This window comes from Oxyura jamaicensis, chromosome 9, assembly GCF_011077185.1.
Source record: "Oxyura jamaicensis isolate SHBP4307 breed ruddy duck chromosome 9, BPBGC_Ojam_1.0, whole genome shotgun sequence".
In the NCBI taxonomy this organism is placed as follows: domain Eukaryota; kingdom Metazoa; phylum Chordata; class Aves; order Anseriformes; family Anatidae; genus Oxyura; species Oxyura jamaicensis.
In genome coordinates this window covers 22,353,647-22,371,907 of record NC_048901.1, presented here as the reverse complement: position 1 = coordinate 22,371,907, position 18,261 = coordinate 22,353,647, and the positions used below count along the sequence as shown (strand labels likewise).

Below are 18,261 nucleotides of genomic sequence, written 5' to 3'. Positions count from 1 at the left end.
TTCCAGCCCAGTCTTATTAAAAAGAAGAGCAACTTACTGTTAAGTACTTGTTGAATCTTCTCAAACCTTCAAACAATTTGGCTTAATGCCGGTGTCTTCATACCATGCTGTTAGTTTCAGATGGCTCGCTGTTAACTAGACACCAGAGAGGGCCACAGAGTTGAAGACTCAAAATCTTTATAACCTGTGGAGCAGGCCTAGTTATTGTAACAAAGAAAATGAACCTGTTCTGGAGACTATCCTTAGAGAAGTTAGCATGGGAAAGGATTAAAAGCATCTGTAACACTTGTCAAAAAAAAAAAAAATAATAATAATAATCTAACTGTAAAAACATCCCCAGAAGCTCTAACCGTTGCATAGACTTTCCATTCAGCAATTGAAGACTATATAAAACCAAAAGGCTCTCACTGTGTAGATTGCATCTGATGCAAATAGCACCACCAATTGGGGCCACATATGTATGATTCAGTATAATGAATTTACTCTCAGATTTTTTAAATTCAGACAGTTATTCACAACATTTTCCCAAGTCAGCTAATCATTTACCATCCACTAAGAGGACTTGATGGACTCCCTGGACAAAATCTCTGTATTATGCCAAAATATTTTACATTTAAATCTACTCCTTGAGGCTTTCTGCTATTAGAAACTGCAAAGCAAAGACAAGATGACAGAGGCACTTTCCTGTCCATTATCTAAAGTTTACAGATTGGCTCATTTGCAGTAACAAGGCAAGGGGAAGTGCCACTCCTAAATAAGTGAGTTGGAAAGCTGACATGCTATCACCTCACAAATACATACATTAGTTTTGATGTTGGTTGGTACTCTTGATACATAATACTGCATAACAAGTTTCCTTGCTAGTTTTTATTTAATTGAGGCAGCTCTCCAGGGTATTCCTTAATATCAGCTAATCACTACCCATCCTATCTATTGAACCGATGGAACCTCTGCAAATGTCCTGCCATGCTTAATGTTTTATTTTTAAATATCCTCTTAAGGTCTTTATCCTTTTAGACTAATGGGAAAGACAACAGCTATCTAATCTATCAGCTGAAAGGTCTGAGTGGTGCCATTTATAATAACCAAGCTCTAAAAACTACCATACTGAAAGGTGACAACTCCGATAGGACCATTGTCAGCCTGTGGAATACTGGGTGATTGGAAAGCATTCACGATTATCTGTTTTATACACTAAGCTTCTTTGCAGCCTCATAGCCTCAGCAATCTCAAGGTGTCAGGCCTGTGCTCCTCTGGCAGTACGAAGAATAAGGGAGTTTGGAAAATAAATAAATCCTGATTGTATTTTAAAACATTGATTTTTTGATTAGAATTTAATCCTTGAAAGAAAACAGTAACCAGCTTCCGAAAATCTGTAGCAATCAAAAATTTCTTATTTAGTAGTTCCTTAATGTTACATTAAAATCATTGGTCCTGATTATGTGATCGTTGAGCCCTACTCAGATTCCCACGGTACTGAATTAAAGGACTCAGATGATTAAGTACTACAAATTTGAGAGAGGTTGTAGGGTTGAATCCTTCAAATTGGTTTTCTCAAGCAGTTGTTTATGGAAAGTTCATTATTTTTTGTTGTTCTCAGCTCTCACTCACAGATTACAAACATGAGTTCATTATCTAGTGACTATAAAGTGCCTCTGAGTCACAGCAAAAGGAAACTGCTTTGCAAGTAATATTGAAGATAAACATTATTTCTTCTGCTGATCCTTGAAGAAACCTGTAGAATCCAGCTGGCATGCTTTTTAACTGACAGAAATTGGAGAAGGACCTTTGCAGCTAGGCTTTCTTACATCTTCACAGGCTAAATAAAGCTCAGGATATTCCTTCCAGATTCCAGCTTGGTGACAGCCATGGTGTGTTTAAATCTTAAACTATAATTTGTCCTGGTATGCACCATTACAGATGATATCGGTTTCAGGAAATGAAGCAACAAGCTGTTGCTTCTTTTTTGGTCTTATTGTGTTCTGCTCGAAACAGACTCATGAATCACCCATCCAGTTGAAATGCTTCTTGCCTGTGCATGTCTTCATGCTTATTTGTGAATTCCTGCTATATATAAAGGATTGACAAGGAAGGAAGGTCTTGAGATATTGGCCATAGATAATATAGTATTTGAGACATTTAGATCTGGGACCTTCTGTCTTAGCTCTTTGGGCATGCTGGCAATGCATTTAGGAGCTCAGTGCCCCAAATCCCAGGCTCCAGGATTGGACTCTGCTCTGGTATCAGCAGTAATAATAAGCCAGGTCAGCCGAGCCAGAATTAATGAGCCCTTCAGCAGAGTATTTCCAACCTCCTGGGCCCACGCTAGCACCCCTGCACGTAGGTCTCCTGCATTGTGAAAATGTTCCAGCAAAGCTTGGTGCTATTTCAGGAACCCCTGCCCCAAACTCTGCTATCTTTATAGCATGTGATGAGATGTGATTATTATACTAGATCTGGAACAGCAGTCCCAATGCTCTGCCTAAGAGTTACCAGTGCTAGAAACGTGAAAGTGAGGTAAAATGTCCTTTCCTGAGCAACTGTGAAGATAAAGCTGAACAGGCATTTCTCTAAATTTAGCTTGAATCATACTGATTTAAATGAGCACACTGTTGTCCTGATATCCTCTGAGTCCCTTTGAGTGTGAGCTGTCAGACCTGTGTCTCCTGTTTTCTCAGCAAGTCTCTACTACAGTCCTAAACCCCTGACGCTCAGAGATCCTACAGTATCTGGGATGGTATATCCCAAATGCATGCATGTTTAATACTTTCTGAGGTGAATCAGTAACTTAGGGGCTGACCCAAATCCACATAAATGGCAGAGATTTATTTTCAGAAAGCTCTGGATCAGATCCCAGCAGGAGAAATACCTGCAGTTCTTTACAAAAAGAAGCTTCTCTCCTTCTGGACAGAGTTTACTATGATGATTTCATACCTTCTCCAGGACTCCAGGTTCTAGAGTGAATATTCATTCATGTTTATGTCATTTTTGAATAGGCATGAGAGGTCCCAGTAGGACTTCAGCCTTTTTCATTGTAAAGGAAATTTTTTAACTTTTTTTTTTTTTTTAATGTTCTTGCAAAGTATTTTCTAAGACCTTTATGACCTTTCCTACAATATCAATTTCAGCTTACACAGACCACTTTTCAAATATGCTGTTTTTTTATACTCTTGGCTACAGCAGGGATTCAGATGAAACAATAGTTCTTAGTCTTACTTGTAGAAGTTGAAGGAGAGGGCTATTTGGAAATGGAAGAATGTGCTGAAACCTACTGGGACTTTGAAGAAGGAAGTCATTTCCACCAAAGGTAAATAATAAGTAGACAGAAATGGACATGGCATTTGCCCTTTTAGTTGTCTACTGAAACTGGTATATCTCCTGTACACCCTCACTTCTCCTTCTCATGGTCTGGGAAAACTTACATAGTATTTTAACCATAATTGCTCCCAGGGACAAATCTAAAGAAACTGCATAAAAGGAGAGAAAAATATTTTTATTTCCATAGAACTAATAATACTGTGTTTAAAATTCCCAGTGGCTTTGGTAAAATTTGTCAGCCCTGTTGGTTGTAAGGAAGAGTAAATGCTGTACTTATATGTATATGATTGCTGTTTCCATCTCTCACTCTCCTTGCCGTTAATAGAGTTCATTCCCAGACACACGGAAATTGTTAGATAAATGGACTTGATGCTTTTCCTATCTCTAAAGACTACATTTTCAATACAGGCTGTGTATTGGATGTTATTCTACAATATAATATTTGAGATCTGTTTTCAATTGTAATTGTCTTAATCATGATTTCAAGATGGATACTCCACATAGACCTGAACTAAGTAAAATCATCTAGATTCATTTTGTCCTGATGGACTTGATCATAGTAACATTTTTCTTGATATTTTCCATTACTACCACTGTTTTATTTCTGTAAATGGTAGGAAAAGCACGAGTCAAAAACCAACTGCCATGAAATCTGGGTCAAATTGAACGGTCCTATATATGAAACCTTCAGGCAATTTTCAATAGTATGTATATGTGTTCTTGCTTCATCTGAAACTGAACTACTGATACTTCATGATGGAAAATGTAAATAAGAAGTAATAGTATTCATAAGACCACCATTAAAATACTTAAGAATAAAATAGAAAAATATATGATAAAATTATTTTCTTATCTGTGTTATAAATTCACTGTAGATTTGACATCTACACGTTGAGATATATATCTTTTAAAGTTCAACACATTCACATTATGTCCCAGCATTATAACATCCTCTGAATCTGATTTAAACTATGTCCTGGCACCAAATGGGAGATGTCCAAATAGAAACTTTTGGACTGAGAATCACGAAAGTCATGATCTCAAAACGAAATAGTATGTGAAGAGGGGAGGATATCTGATAATTAAATTTCTTATCTTTAAAATCGAGGGTGCTTTTGTGGAATTATAGTATGCACACTACTTCATACCTAGGAAAAAAAAAAAAAAAAAAAAAAAAGGGAACTTTTTAAACCTCTGAGAATTTCTGATTATAAGGAAAAGTCACTTGTTTCTTGAGAAAACCACAGTGAATACCACACATGAGAGGCAGATACTTAACCCTTCGTTAGTTAAAATAAAAATCACAGAACAGCAGCTCCAATAAGGAAAAATAATAATAAAAATAAATAAAATAAAATCTCTCTCATGTAAATTTGATGCTACACTCCTTGGAGTTTGTATTGTGTGAAAATAGGAACTTGTTTTATGTTCCCTCAAAGAAAGGTAGAGAATACAGATGTAGGCCAGGGATGTCTGGGAAGGAAGATGATGGCAGCAGATTTAATGTTACATCTGTACTAGCATATAATTGTATAACATCACTAACTGTGAGCATGAAATGTCTGATTTTCTACTTATGCAGCTTCTAGAACTGTGGGGAGGGAAGATCACAAATCCTGTGACTAAATTGCTAACTACATTTACCCACAGCCTAATACTCTTGCAGTTGATCAAAAAAAAAAAAATTAAACATTATATCGAGCTACCTTTGAAAATATGGTGTTAGGTAACCTCTGCTGCTCCTCATTTCCTCTTTTCTCCCCTTTGCCACTTCCCTGAAACAAGCCAATCTCTTGTGTTGGGTAGTAAATTAAAACTTGTACTGAAAGGTTTCCATTCCTCATGTGAAATTCCTCAGTAGGACTTCAGATTAATGTTCCAGAGCCACTTGGAAAAATGGGGTTTGCAGACCTTTCAAACTTCAATTTCTGTCTTTTGATGATGAAACAAGGACTAAGCTGTAGAAAAGCAGCACAGAAAAAGTGTTCTAAAAAGAGGGTTAACTATGGGTGAATGCTAATTAGAACGTCACAGTGACTTCTGCAATCATTCAGTTACATGTACACGGTTATGATTTAGCGAAAGTAATCCCTAATCCTAAATAATCTCTGAAGTGTATTGCTTTCTGTCTTTCCTTGTTCACCTAGCCTCTTGCATCCATTAGCATTTCTTTTTCTTGTTTTCCCATCTTCTTCACTTACATATTTTCCAACAAATGCTAAGCAATTTCCACCTAGGCTTTTTATTTCCAAGCCAATTGAGGGTAGAAAGCATGCCATAATTTTATTCTAAACCTTGGCATAGTCCTACCTCTTCATCCCTCTCCCTTCCCCAAAAATATTCCTGGGTAGGCTTCCAGCAGTGTTAGGGGCACAACAGAGAAGCAGGTCTGGTACAGGATCTTCTACCTATCTCTTTGTCGCGAAAGTAGGAAAAAAACACATCTGAGATGTTTCCCTCTCTTCTTGTTCAGGGTCAGCCAAAGGCAGCCTAGCTCTACAAAAGCCCACCTCAAAGAGATCCCCATTATCATTTCTTCTCTTCTGCCTGTATGTGCATGTTTGCATGTCTCTGCCCATGTCTCCAGACACAGGATGTTCACCTTCTTCAGTCTCAGGACTGTGGATTAGCACTGGGGGTTTTGATCCTGCAGAGTTTCTCAGTATTTAAAAAGTATCTGCTGTCTTTTCAGGCTGTGATTTTCACTTTGGTAACTGAGCACAAGCCAAAACTGATTTATTGCCCCTGCAATTTATCTTTGAGTTAGAGAGCTACATTAGTAATCATTTTAGTAGTCTCAGATACACAAAGGTATTTGGGTGGATAAGTCCCAGCGAAGTCATCCTTAATACCTAGACTAATACAACTTTCTATACAAAGCAAAAAATCTTATAGCAGCAGATTTATTTATTTATTTTTAATTGAAATCCACTGATTAAATCACGAGGGCTTTTTAGGTCTTCCATCATCAGGAAGAGATCCTTCACCTACTGCTCCATTCCTGACAATTGCATTAGAGCTTACCCCTTTCTATAATGAACTGCCAGTGCTATATCCAAGGTAAAGCTTTGCATTATAGTTTTAGGTTTTAGTTTTATGTCTCATTCCATTACTCGTACAATATTTGGACATTTCCTTAATAGACATTCTCATCTTGTGTTTGAAAACAATGATTTGACTCATCTTTGTGGAGAACAAAATCTGTATGGATGGAATTGCATTTGCTGCACATATGGAAAGCAACAAGACATCTTTGTGTAATTTTGCAATATTTGCAATAATACTAAGCCAATCTAAACAATTTGTATCCCAGGCCTATTTTCAAAAGATGATTGAATCAAATATTCCTGTTTTCAGTTTTGAAATTCAATGACAGCTTGTCAGCTTGCAAGCCAGAAGCTGAGATGAGTGCCAAAAGTGAGTCTCTAGTTACTGATTTTTTCCATGATGCACGATTTCCAAATGTATTGTGTTGCTTGTTTCCATTACTGCTTCTGAATATAAGTAATATATGTGGACACTGGAAAAGTGATGAGTCATTTTTAGAACTCAAAAAATGAAAGTGGAGGTAGAGAAACAGACACTGAAAAGCAGTAACTTTCCTACAGTTTGACCATTTTTTTTGTTCATGAATACAATTTCCATTATATTTTTTCATGGTTCAGAAATGTTTCCATGAAAGAGTATGAGAATGCATGTGCTCTTTTGGGTCAAAATAAAATCTTTGCTTTTCCCTAACACAGGGAAGGTAAGACCTTTCCTTCCATATCATTTTTCATATTTTTAGAAACCCTCCCCATGCCTTGTTTATACTCGTTCAGCTTTTACCTCACACCCAGAAATCTTCTTGTTAACCTGATCCAGTCAAATCACTCATTAAGATGACAAGTGATTTATTCTAGATGACTGTGAGATGTCAGATGCAGAAACCTCAGGGAAACTCTCCTCTTGGTCCTGCTGAGCTGCAGCATTGGTCTCTCTGAGGAACCTGTGAGGATCAGCACCAGGTCTCAGCCTGTTTCCCTGTCAATGCAGGCTAGTCTCAGAACGAGATACAACCCACAGTAAATTTCTTATAAAATGGCTTGGTAAACCATCCTAGTTATCGAAGTATTAGAAAATTAAGTGGTTGGATGGCTTATATTATTATTATTATTATTATTATTCAGTATATTCTTCTCTTTCCATACATAGATGATATAGGTCCCCAGTTTAGTCTCTCGTCTGGACTCTCTATGAGGCTGTTGTTTTTGTTCTCACTGTTCTGAAACTACCATCTATAAACATGTTGTGATAAGTTGGTAACAAAAGCATTGAAATTTATTATATGTCTACCAGTGGAACATCAGGGAAAGGCAATAATAACCAGGCAAAGTGCTTCAGAGCTTTAGTGGGACAATCAAAGCCTCACAAATTCCCCTAAAACATAGGAGGAAATATTTCAAAGTCTTCACTTTAGAGAAAAAGCTGCAAAGATTTGTTTCAGCAGTTGTAAAACTGGCAGTGAGACAAGTTTTGCCAGTTTCCTTTTATCTGAAACATTTTTCACAAAGCCTTAAAAATATTATCTCTGTATGTTCCACTACATTCTTATTTGAGTTTTCATCTCATCTGATTTGTCTATCTCCTTGTCAGTTTACATCACTCATATCTAAAAAATACAGTTACCAAATCTAATGAATAAAGTAATGCAAAAGGCATAACCTAGCAACCACTGATTTGGGATGCCATATATTTTTCCCGATAAATAAAACTTCCTCTTTCTAGAGTTAGCAGAGCATTCTGCTGTTTATGATTGATAGCACCTGTTAGTGTCACTTGCTTACTTTCAAAAGCTTTCTCGACAACATCAAAAATGCAACAGAAAAAATAATCTTAAAAGTATTTAAAAAGAGAATTTAAAATTATTTATATCACTATGGACTTCACTTAAAATGAAGTGTGCTGGAAAACATTCAGAAGGTCACTGAAAACTAACTTAATATTTTTAAAATGAACTTTACCTGTATTCAAACATAATTATACTGAGCCTGATTCTCCCCCTTCCATATAATGCTAATATCACACTTTGGTTTACAGCTGAATAAAATTCAGCCACATTTTTTGTTATCACCAATATTCAGTTTGGTGATAGCTGGAATTCTATCAAGTGTTTTAAATGATGTAAAATTAGTAAATGATGTTCAGCTGCCACTGGTCTTAAAACAAGAATCAGATGAGGAGTTCCTAGGTCAGGGTAAATGGGATAATTTTAAGTCAAAATTCAAATCAATGAGATCAATTTTGGAATCTGTTCTTTCTCATAATACAAATATATTATTATAATTGATTTATTGAGAAAGTACCAGCAATAACCCTCTTTCCTCCCTCACTTCTCTGAGATTTTGAGGAAGCAGTGACAATGCTATTCTCTCAATTCTCAAATATATGCCAAGAAAAAGTGTTTTATGGAATTATGGTAATAGTACTAGGAAAGGCTGCGATACTTGGTCAGAATGTTTGATAATTAAATTCCAATCATTAAAAATCACATTAATAATGAAGCAGCAGAATTGTCCAAGTAATGGAAAAGGAATTGCCGTGCTTGGAAACTTTTAACTTCCAGTCCCAGGGATTCATTGGCAGTTTGGTAATCACTGACTTTCTCTGCATTTTAAGGGACATTAGCATCCACCCTAAGACTGGTGACACACTGACCAGTTGGGCTGTCCCCTGTGGTCTCACTGGCCTCACCTCTCATGGAATAAAAGACTGATTACTGGAGCCAGGCTCTTCTAAACACTGTGAATCAGAGCACGGTATTTTTCTCCACATGTAGCACATACTTGCAGAGTCTAAAAGCTAATCTGTACCACTGATTACTTAGATCTGCTCTTGAAGTAAATCATAAGCATATTTCTGAGAGGAAGAGATGCTATGAGTATAGAACTGGAGAGGAAGTTACCCTCAAAGCCAGTTCACTTAGGCGCAGCTCCATGGGGGCTGCCCACCTGTGTCCTGTGGTCTACCTGCCAGCATCAGGGTTAGCATTTGCTGGAAATAATCCAAAGGGCTGATCCTAAACAGCACTACTGGGAATATTATGGGACTCACACTCTGTCCTTTCTTCAAGTTACTCCATGTTAACCGTTAGACCCACAAGGAAATTAGCCTTTTTTTTTTTTTTTTCATCTCTAAAGATGTGCTCTCTAGTAACTGTACTTATGTAGGTAAATGTCACTGCCTGTTTCTTTTTTTGCAGTAACAGAAGTAGTTACTACATCCATACATAGTTCCCAAGCCAAATAGTGTCTTATTGTTAGTGAAGGATACTTCAGCAAGTTCCCACTATTCCCTTGGGTGCTGAATGGAGATATTGGTGTAAAACTCCAGCATGTAACTTCAGGTCGCATGGGTGAGATGTCTGTCCCCATTTCCTAGTCACTTGCCTGCATTTCCCATTCCCCATTCATATTAGGTATTTCTAAGAAACTGAAAGTGTTCCTGCAGAGCATTTGAACCTTTGACTCTTCATATGACCATTTTAAATCCAACAATAGGCTATTATTTTTGGCATTATTAACTTTTTATTATTATTATTATTATTTATTTCCCCACTACTTGTACACTATGAATATGGAATCTGTGGTCTGGATGATGAGGAAAGTGGCACACAGCGGGTTAATCGAGATTGGATCTTTTACTGGTATGTAAATGGAGTGATTGTATTGTTGATCATAATAGTGGTTTCTGCTACTTGTGGTGGAAGCAGAGGGAGGGATTATTTGCTGTTTGCTGTGGAAACCACTTGAAATTTGATCCGTAGGCTAATCTAATTATAGTGCAAATGATAATCAGACTAGATGACCGGACTGATGGTAAAATCAACTTAAACCTGAATGTACCTTATGTTGTCTAATTTTAGCCAAGGTGACAGGGACAGTATACTCTGTTTTCCACAGCAGGTAATTGAGATTTATATATATATAAATATAGAGAGAGAAAATCCAGTGAGAGCAGTAGTTCACAGAGATGTAAATATAGTGTTGCAAAATCTTGTGTAGCCCTAAATTTCTCTTTTCCTGCTAATAAATAGTTCTGCTTAATGGAAAAGTCTGCAGTTTTTGGATGGGATGTATAAGATGCTGATTGCAAAGTCCTGTAGGCTGTAAAGCTGCAGCATGTTATAAGGAGCCTCCTCTCAGTTTGATCTCTGCTGAGGGGGTAGTGACACCAGCCTCAAAGCAGTGTTGTCATAGCATGTCTTCATGATGCGGGAATTGTTAGCAAGTTTTTTTCCTATCTCATTGTGCAGACATCGTCTTGGGAATCTATCGCATGCATTTTTGGCATTGATAAATCAACCGCAGAGCTCATTTCCAAAATGTATACCCTGCTGAATGCTTGTCTCTGTGTTAGTGTTTCACTCTGAATTCGTACGGAGTGGTGTTATCAGGCTCCGAGTTAAGACAGAAGCAGGAAGAGCTCTTAGATTATTATTATTTTTATTTTATTAGAATAAAATCTGCATTAAATATTATGCTTCTGATGAGTATAGTCGTATGTACGGTCATTTTTCTGAGTTTTAAAATGCTTATCACTTATGGTAAAAAAAAGGATATAAATGCAACACAAAAGGGATAGAACTTGTTAGTGTAACTAATAGATCTATATAAAAATACTTCTTTGAATAAAAAATCTCACATTATCATAGGTAAATCTGTTAAAAAAAAAGGATGCACATAAAAATAAATTGTTAGCTCACCTCGGAGGATAACATAAAGGGGTTACAAGGGGCTGATGCTGCTGTGTGGCTGCCCACAAGCTGGTGCCAACCACAACGGGTAGTGTTTCAGAGTCAAAGCAGAGCCACCGCAGAAGTGGGGACCATGGGACTGGGGCAGATCAGTTAAACACCATGAACATTGCAGCTCCTAGCATAACAGCATGGTCCAAGAAAATAGCACTTTCCTTGGAGGAGTAAACAGGGGAATATCAAGTTGAAATAGAGGACTGATGACATCTGTAATTAGGATTCTTTGGGGGATGGCAGTGTTTAATTCTAACACAGAAAGTTCCAACGAGGTGTTGATGAATTACAGTTTCAGAGGAGATGCACAGTTATTACTTAAGGACTTGGAAAAATGCATTATAGCGAAAGACTCAAGAGTATAACCTGTTTTGTTTAACAAGAAAAAGGATTAAAGGTTATTTGAACAGAGCCTAGAATTATCTCTGTATGGAACACAAATCACAATGTAAAGCTTAGAAACTGTCAAACAAAATATAGCATCTGGAAAATGGAGAAATAGAATAGGCATGTCCAGACCAGACACAAAAATTCTCTTTACAGTTGTAACTGGTTTAAGTGTAATTAAGTATTAGAACAACCTACCAATATTTGTGCTGCAAATTCCATCACTGGAAATGTTTAAGTCCTACCTATGTTTTGGTTTATGTATGAAGTAGCATGGACTAAACAAGCACTGAGGCCTCTTCTGATTTCTAATCTCTTAATCTATTAAGAAAAATAATGAGATCCTCTTCCAAAGTTGATTTCAGTCTTTACAATACTACATATCCTTCACAAGTCAAAAGAAAAGCCCACCATGGAAGTCAAAGCAACGCAGGATTTTTAAAAGTTAAACATTTTAAACATATTAATTAATTTTCTGATTCTGTATTTTCACAAATGCATGTGTTTATATATATAATTAGGAGACAACACAAACTGAGCTTCTAAGAAAAGATAGCTGCCCATTGCATCAGGCTTGCAGCCTTAAGACTCTGTACATGACAGTGGTAGCTGCTGTTTTTCTTACCACACTGAAATGTTTTCATTTCAAACTGAATATTGTGTTGAGAGAGCCCCATGATCCCTCCACGCAGAGCAAGAGCTGTCTCACTCTTCTCTTAGACACCAGATAAATAGACTGAATGAGGGGCTGTATTTAAACCATTTCGAATGTCCAAATGAACTATGTTTATTTGCTTCTTATGCAGGCTAAGACATATTTCATTTAAAGATGAGCCTAATGGAAATAGCAAGTGATTTGTTTTTGGCTTCATTGAAACACAGGATCACACTTGCAGTACATATAGGAACATAAGGCTTTCTGAAGAGAACATCCAGCTATCCAAATCATTTCAACATGTGAATAAAATATACCTCCGCATTATATACCTGCATGTTCTGAGCAAACTACATCTGAAAGCAACTTGGACTTTTTGCTCCTACTTGTATTTTTTGAGGTCTTCTTCAGAATTCAAAATATTTTGTTTCTAAAACTTGAAACCATTACCTTATTTGTACCAACTGCTACCATGGCAAAAAACTGTTTTGTATTTATTTTCATAGGTGGATAAACATTGCTTTCTTATACTCACTCAATACGGTAAGCTACACGTCAACAGTTTATTTTACTAAGACGATGCTTTTATCAGAACTAACGCAGGAATTACGGCTAGCTGAACAGTTAATCCTTTCTCATCATTCTCATCAGGCATCAAATTACTATCAAGACAATTAAAGTTCTTCTGTCTGTGAAATAAAAAAAACATCCAATCATCTGAAGCAAACTTTACTACAGTAAACTTACCCAGTTTTCGCAAAACTTGCCCAATATCTCAACATGGACCGGCTTAAGATTTCTTCAGCTTTGGTGTAATTAACTCTTCTTTCTAGAGGCAATCCAAACACAAACTCAATCTCATAACCATGCATTACCCCCATCCACTCAGGCCAAGGGAGCTTTGAGGATCGGTGTTCAAAAAAGTAAAAGAATGCACTGTGTCCTAGTTGTGCAAATTTTTTGGTGAACTCCATTGCAGGACATATGATATTGTAGTCCCCAATAACATCATCCATGGCATCACGGTAATGTTCTGGTTTTTGCTCATTTTCCCAATCTGTGTATTGAAAAATGATCGATTCTATTGCAAGTTGGCTTGCTTCTGGAAAGGACAGAGTTAAAGCTGCTTCAAATTCTGTTTTGTTTATCAAGCCATCACTGTCCTTGCTGAAGCCAGGGACTCCATATGCTAGAAAACTTGATCCTTCATCTTTATTAACACCAACCAAGATCTGTGTTTGTTTGAAAATGCCGTTTTCAATCAATGTTTCTGGCATGTCCAATAGAAAATCACCATCCACAGTTGGACAAAAATGTATTTGTAAAAGAGGGGCATATTTTGTGACATAAACTTCATTCTCCAATATATCCTTTGGGTCCTTGTCTTGGAGGCAGAGAATTAGCTCTGTCTCATTGCTGGTGGGACACTGAAGTTGTTTAGCTAAAGCCACTGTTCTGTTCCTGGCCTCAGATGCTGTTATTGCAGCCCAGGGGGCATTTGCAGATCCACTTTGCATGATGGCTCTTGTGAATAAAGGATGGCTTTTAGGAGAAAGAATATGGTAACTTACAGAAGCCGAGCCAGCACTCTCTCCAAATATAGTCACACTTTTTGGATTGCCTCCAAAGGCTGCTATGTTCTCCTGGACCCACTGAAGTGCTAGTCTTTGATCAAATAAACCTGCATTTCCAGGAACTTCCTGGTTTCCCGGCAAAGCCAAAAATCCTAATGCACCAGTCCTGTAATTCATGGAAACTACAATGACTCTTTCTACCCTGGCTAGAAACTTGCCATCATAGACAGGTAGGGAAGTTGACCCAGACTCAAAGCCACCCCCATATATCCAAACCATGACAGTTGCATTCTTGGGTCTGGGAGAAGGAATCCATACATTAAGGTATAAGCAGTCTTCACTTAGGTTAGTTTTTGGATTCCACATCTCTGATCCAGGAAATCCAGGGTAAGTTGTATCTATAAGCTGATAACAGGAGTTCGCGTGTTTTGTGGCATCCCAAACATCTGACCACGTCTCATGAGGCTCTGGTTTTTGAAATCTCAGTCTACCAATGGGTGGCTTTCCGTAAGGTATTCCAAGGAAGGCTGTCACAGTCCCCCCAAGTACCTGCAGGTTCGTCCCTCTTACTCTGCCATTCTTGGTTGTAATGATGTTATCTTCAGGCACTACCTTCCTGATGAACATATACAGGAGAAGAAGCCACATAAGAAATCTGGTACGGATACCTGTACCATTTATGCAAATCATGATGCCTGAAATACAGGAGAAAAAGAAATTCAGGATTACTATTTCGATGTGTTAGCAGGATACAGGTTATCCCAAGGGCACAGAAAATAAGACAGTGCTGCTGCACAAAACTCAAGCAGTCTTTAACCATGACTTTTTGTCAGTCTTGTTGCGAAAGCTATGTTTAGGATCTAGTATTTAATACAGTGTTTCAGAAAAAGTCTGTCACTAAAATAACAGAAGTGAGAAAGCCAGACCAAAGAAGGAAAATAAGTAGTCTCTGACTGCATGGCCATAAGTCATGTATCATGCCATTTATTGATATAAATCCAGAGCAGTGACCAGGAAGATGTTTTGGGGGTAGTGTTGAGCCTGATAGTTGCCTCTTCGGTTCCCAAATACCAGCAATGTCTCACACCACCAGCAGGTGATTTAAGCACTTGCATTTTCACTGGCTTGATGAACAGAAAAATATTTCATGAACCGTGACACAAAAGGCCGTGCCCAATTAACCATTATTCTGTTAGGGGGTTGTTTGGCAATTTGTATTCTCAGATCTGTAAAGGGAGATTATAAACATCACAAGTCACAGATTTTTCCACACATAATCACACATCTCAGGAACAATGAAACAGAAATTGAAACCAAGTTTTAATCCAAGGATTTCCAGGTCCACATAATTTTTGAGCTACGCTTTCATGTCACGGTGCCTGCCTGAACTGTAGCAAACCATTAGGATGGCATTGCTGTAAACTCATTACTAATACGTCTTCAGATCAGAAAGTGTTTTACCAAGTGGAGTACATGAAGTACCTCTGAACTGAGTGCCAGCTCATTAGCTCTTGTGGGCAACTGCATACAGAGGTGCGCCAAGACCTAAATGAAACATCAAGATCCCTAAAGCAACTTAACCAGGCTTATAACCATCATAATCATGACAAGCAGTCATATTTCCATGACAGAGAATGAAAAATCAAATGTGAAAAAAAAAAATGGATTTTTTAATATACATAGGTGGTACCTCATAATTTATGTCCTCGTCTTTGCTTCCTAAGAACTTTTCAAAGTAACGATTAATGCCATCTTAAAACTAAAGGTACAGATACTGACTACATACCCTATTTAAGCATACTAATGGTCTCATTTACTACAGCCTTTGCAAATACTATTAAAAAACACCCAGTATCATCCTCTCGAAAGTGAAAAGCCAGAAAAATACAATTTACATAAACTAATTTCTATGGTTTACATATTTGAAAATGCTCAACAAAGCTTCCTTCTATTTTTTGCTTATTGCCCTGTTGTACATAGTGTACTCTGTCCAGCTACTTTAAACAGGCTATTCTTTGTTAATGAGAAGCACTTGTGTCCTTAAAAGGAAGGAGGCTAATTTCTGTGGAAAGTACAGCTGTGCGCCTAATCTGAGCTCCTCTTGCTTGTTTGCATATTGTTAGAAATAAACTAAGAAAATGCAAGGGGAAAAAAAAAAAAAAAAAACATTTTGTGCAAGGAAGTTCCCAACTTTGAGGCAGCATCAAACATGCAGAAAAGAACCTTCAGAGGTGGTATTTTTAGCATTCACCAAAATAGATAGAAAAAATAGATAAAATTAAGAAAAATAAACATTTACTTTCTTGTCTTTTTATTAAAAAAAAAAAAAAAAAGGCAGTTAATGGGGTGATAGGTTTCAGAGCTGGTCTAATGTTCCACCCAGCCGTAAGCTTGGTATTTAGAAATCGGCGAATGCTAAGCTTAATATATATGCTAAACTTTACAGATGTGAGCAGTCAATCTGGACAACCCACGTGGTCCAGTAAATCCTGCAGAGCTGGTTTAAGCAGAGGCTTGTTCCAGCAGCCCACGGTCCCCGTGCGGGAGGCTCACACCATTGACTGCTATTTAGCTCCCCTTACTGTGTGAAAACCTTTTGGGTTTTCATTCATTCCGATAAAAAAAAAAAAATTGTAAGAGCTGGATGAAAAAAAATATGTTAAGATAAGGTTAGGACTAAGCTCTTTGCTCCTATCGCACAGTCAGCCCAGAAATGGTAATAGTAGAACCTAGCTGGGTATGCATGCACCCACTACATAGTACTGTTAGATGGGAAAAGTAATTTCTATGTTTGCTGTTTCATTGACACTTTCTTTTTTTCCCCTTCATATTCACTTCTAATGCATTGCCTAGGAATGAAAAATAACAACAAGCTGCAAATAGTAAGAGGTTTTAAACATCATCATTAAGGAGAAAGAAAAAAAAAAAAAAAAAAGTACTAAATAAAAATAGGGAGGTTACGGTTCCTAAAGCTTTTACTATCTAAATAGTAATTAAAATTAATTGTGCTCTGTCTTCCCCTGTTAATTAGAAAAGAATGGGATAGGAAGAAAACACTGTAGCAGGCATAACTTTTGATCCTATAAAGTTTTACACAAGAATTACATGAGAAAAAAAAACTAACTCCAAATTAAATTCTGTACCTTGTTAATGGTTTCAGTAAGAGGATAATAGGAATTTTAAAGAAAAAGTTTGAAATAGATCCAGCTTGAAAAATGCAGAAGTTTTGTACTACTGAATGAAAGGGTTTGTCTAGACTCGAGTTACTCTGCTAATATTGACAAAAGTAGCAAAGAGAGAGGATTACAATTACACCTTCAATGTAAGACTAATATTACATTTAGTAAGGTTTCTAATGCTGCATTAAAACAAACTCAACGATGAAAAACACACTGAGAAAAAAACAAATATTCCTTGATTATTACTGAGAGTAAAAGAGCAGAAAAGTGCTTTAGCTCATCAACCTTAACCAAGTAGACATGTATCATATAATGTATTTGCATACATTAAAAAGCCCCTTCTGTAGTTTTCTCCATCAGAAGTTAAACAAAATACACTTTTGTATTATTATTCCACAAGGAAATACAATTTATTTCAATGATTGTTTCTTCTCCCTGCAAATCTTTACCCAGCCAAAAAATCTACACACAAGACTATAAAGACACTATTTAAATAGAAAAGATGGTTGAATTAATAAGCAATTTCTGGCTCGGTTTAATTTACTTAGCCCAGGATCCCTTGAATAATACCAAGGTCTGATACACACGCCGGCTTACTCGTTCCATTTGCGGAGCGGAGTGAGTTTTCCCAAGAGAGCAACAAATGGGCAGAGCGTAACATTTTAAAAGATCACAATCCCCGTGCAAATCAAGCTGAACTGTAAATTACCCTGGCAGACAGAGACGTGTAAATAGAGAATCACTTACCCCAATTCTATTACAAGAACTACAAAGTTTTTAAGAGTCAGGTTCTTTGAATACTTCAGGGAAAATGCAGTATGCAGCTGCTGCTTTAAGCCCGTAAATTGGACAGTACTGACATTATAATCAACTGTTTCTGACACAAAGCTCGCGAGAGTTGGCAGCAGCAACTTGATCTGCAGGCAGCCGTTCCTTAGTATCTGACATCTGCTCAAAGGCTAATGGTATCGTTGGAGAAATGCTACAGAGAGAAATTCGTTTTGGAGGAAATCAGGCATGAGCTTCTATAGGAAAGGGAAGAGGCAGTGATTTGATTTTAGCACAGGGCAACAGTTTTATCTGGGAAGATAAGCAGAACTACAAATATAGTAAAATCCTGCCTCTCTTTCCTTCATCATGCCTGGAGTACTGACACTACCTGTTCTTTTTCGCTGTTGTACAGCTCAAGATTAGCACAATGTTAAAGTAACTCAAAGTTTTCTTTTCACTGTGACATAAGTTGCCATTTTTGGTTATAAACAACTGTGTCCACTGCACAGACATGTCAACAACTGGCAAGCATCACGGGTATTACTTGACTCCTGGCCATCTGAGGACTACTGTAGACATCTGTGTCGT

At 37.3% G+C, this 18,261-nt stretch overlaps 1 protein-coding gene across 4 annotated transcripts in view; it reads right to left on the bottom strand.

The window, feature by feature from the left end:
* BCHE (butyrylcholinesterase) overlaps nucleotides 1-17,909 on the bottom strand; it is a 32,741-nt gene extending 14,832 nt beyond the window's left edge. Inside the window, exons 1-2 of one of the 4 annotated variants that reach the window (XM_035334432.1) lie at nucleotides 17,650-17,909; nucleotides 12,897-14,418 (exon numbers count right to left, since the gene is read on the bottom strand). In XM_035334432.1, coding sequence (XP_035190323.1) covers nucleotides 12,897-14,413 — 1,517 coding nt within the window. In that variant the 5' untranslated portion in view covers nucleotides 14,414-14,418; nucleotides 17,650-17,909. Of the gene's footprint in view, nucleotides 1-12,896; nucleotides 14,419-17,489; nucleotides 17,545-17,649 lie in introns of those variants that run through there. The other 3 variants (XM_035334431.1, XM_035334433.1, XM_035334430.1) reach the window with 3 other exon arrangements.
* Nucleotides 17,910-18,261: the final 352 nt, after the last annotated feature.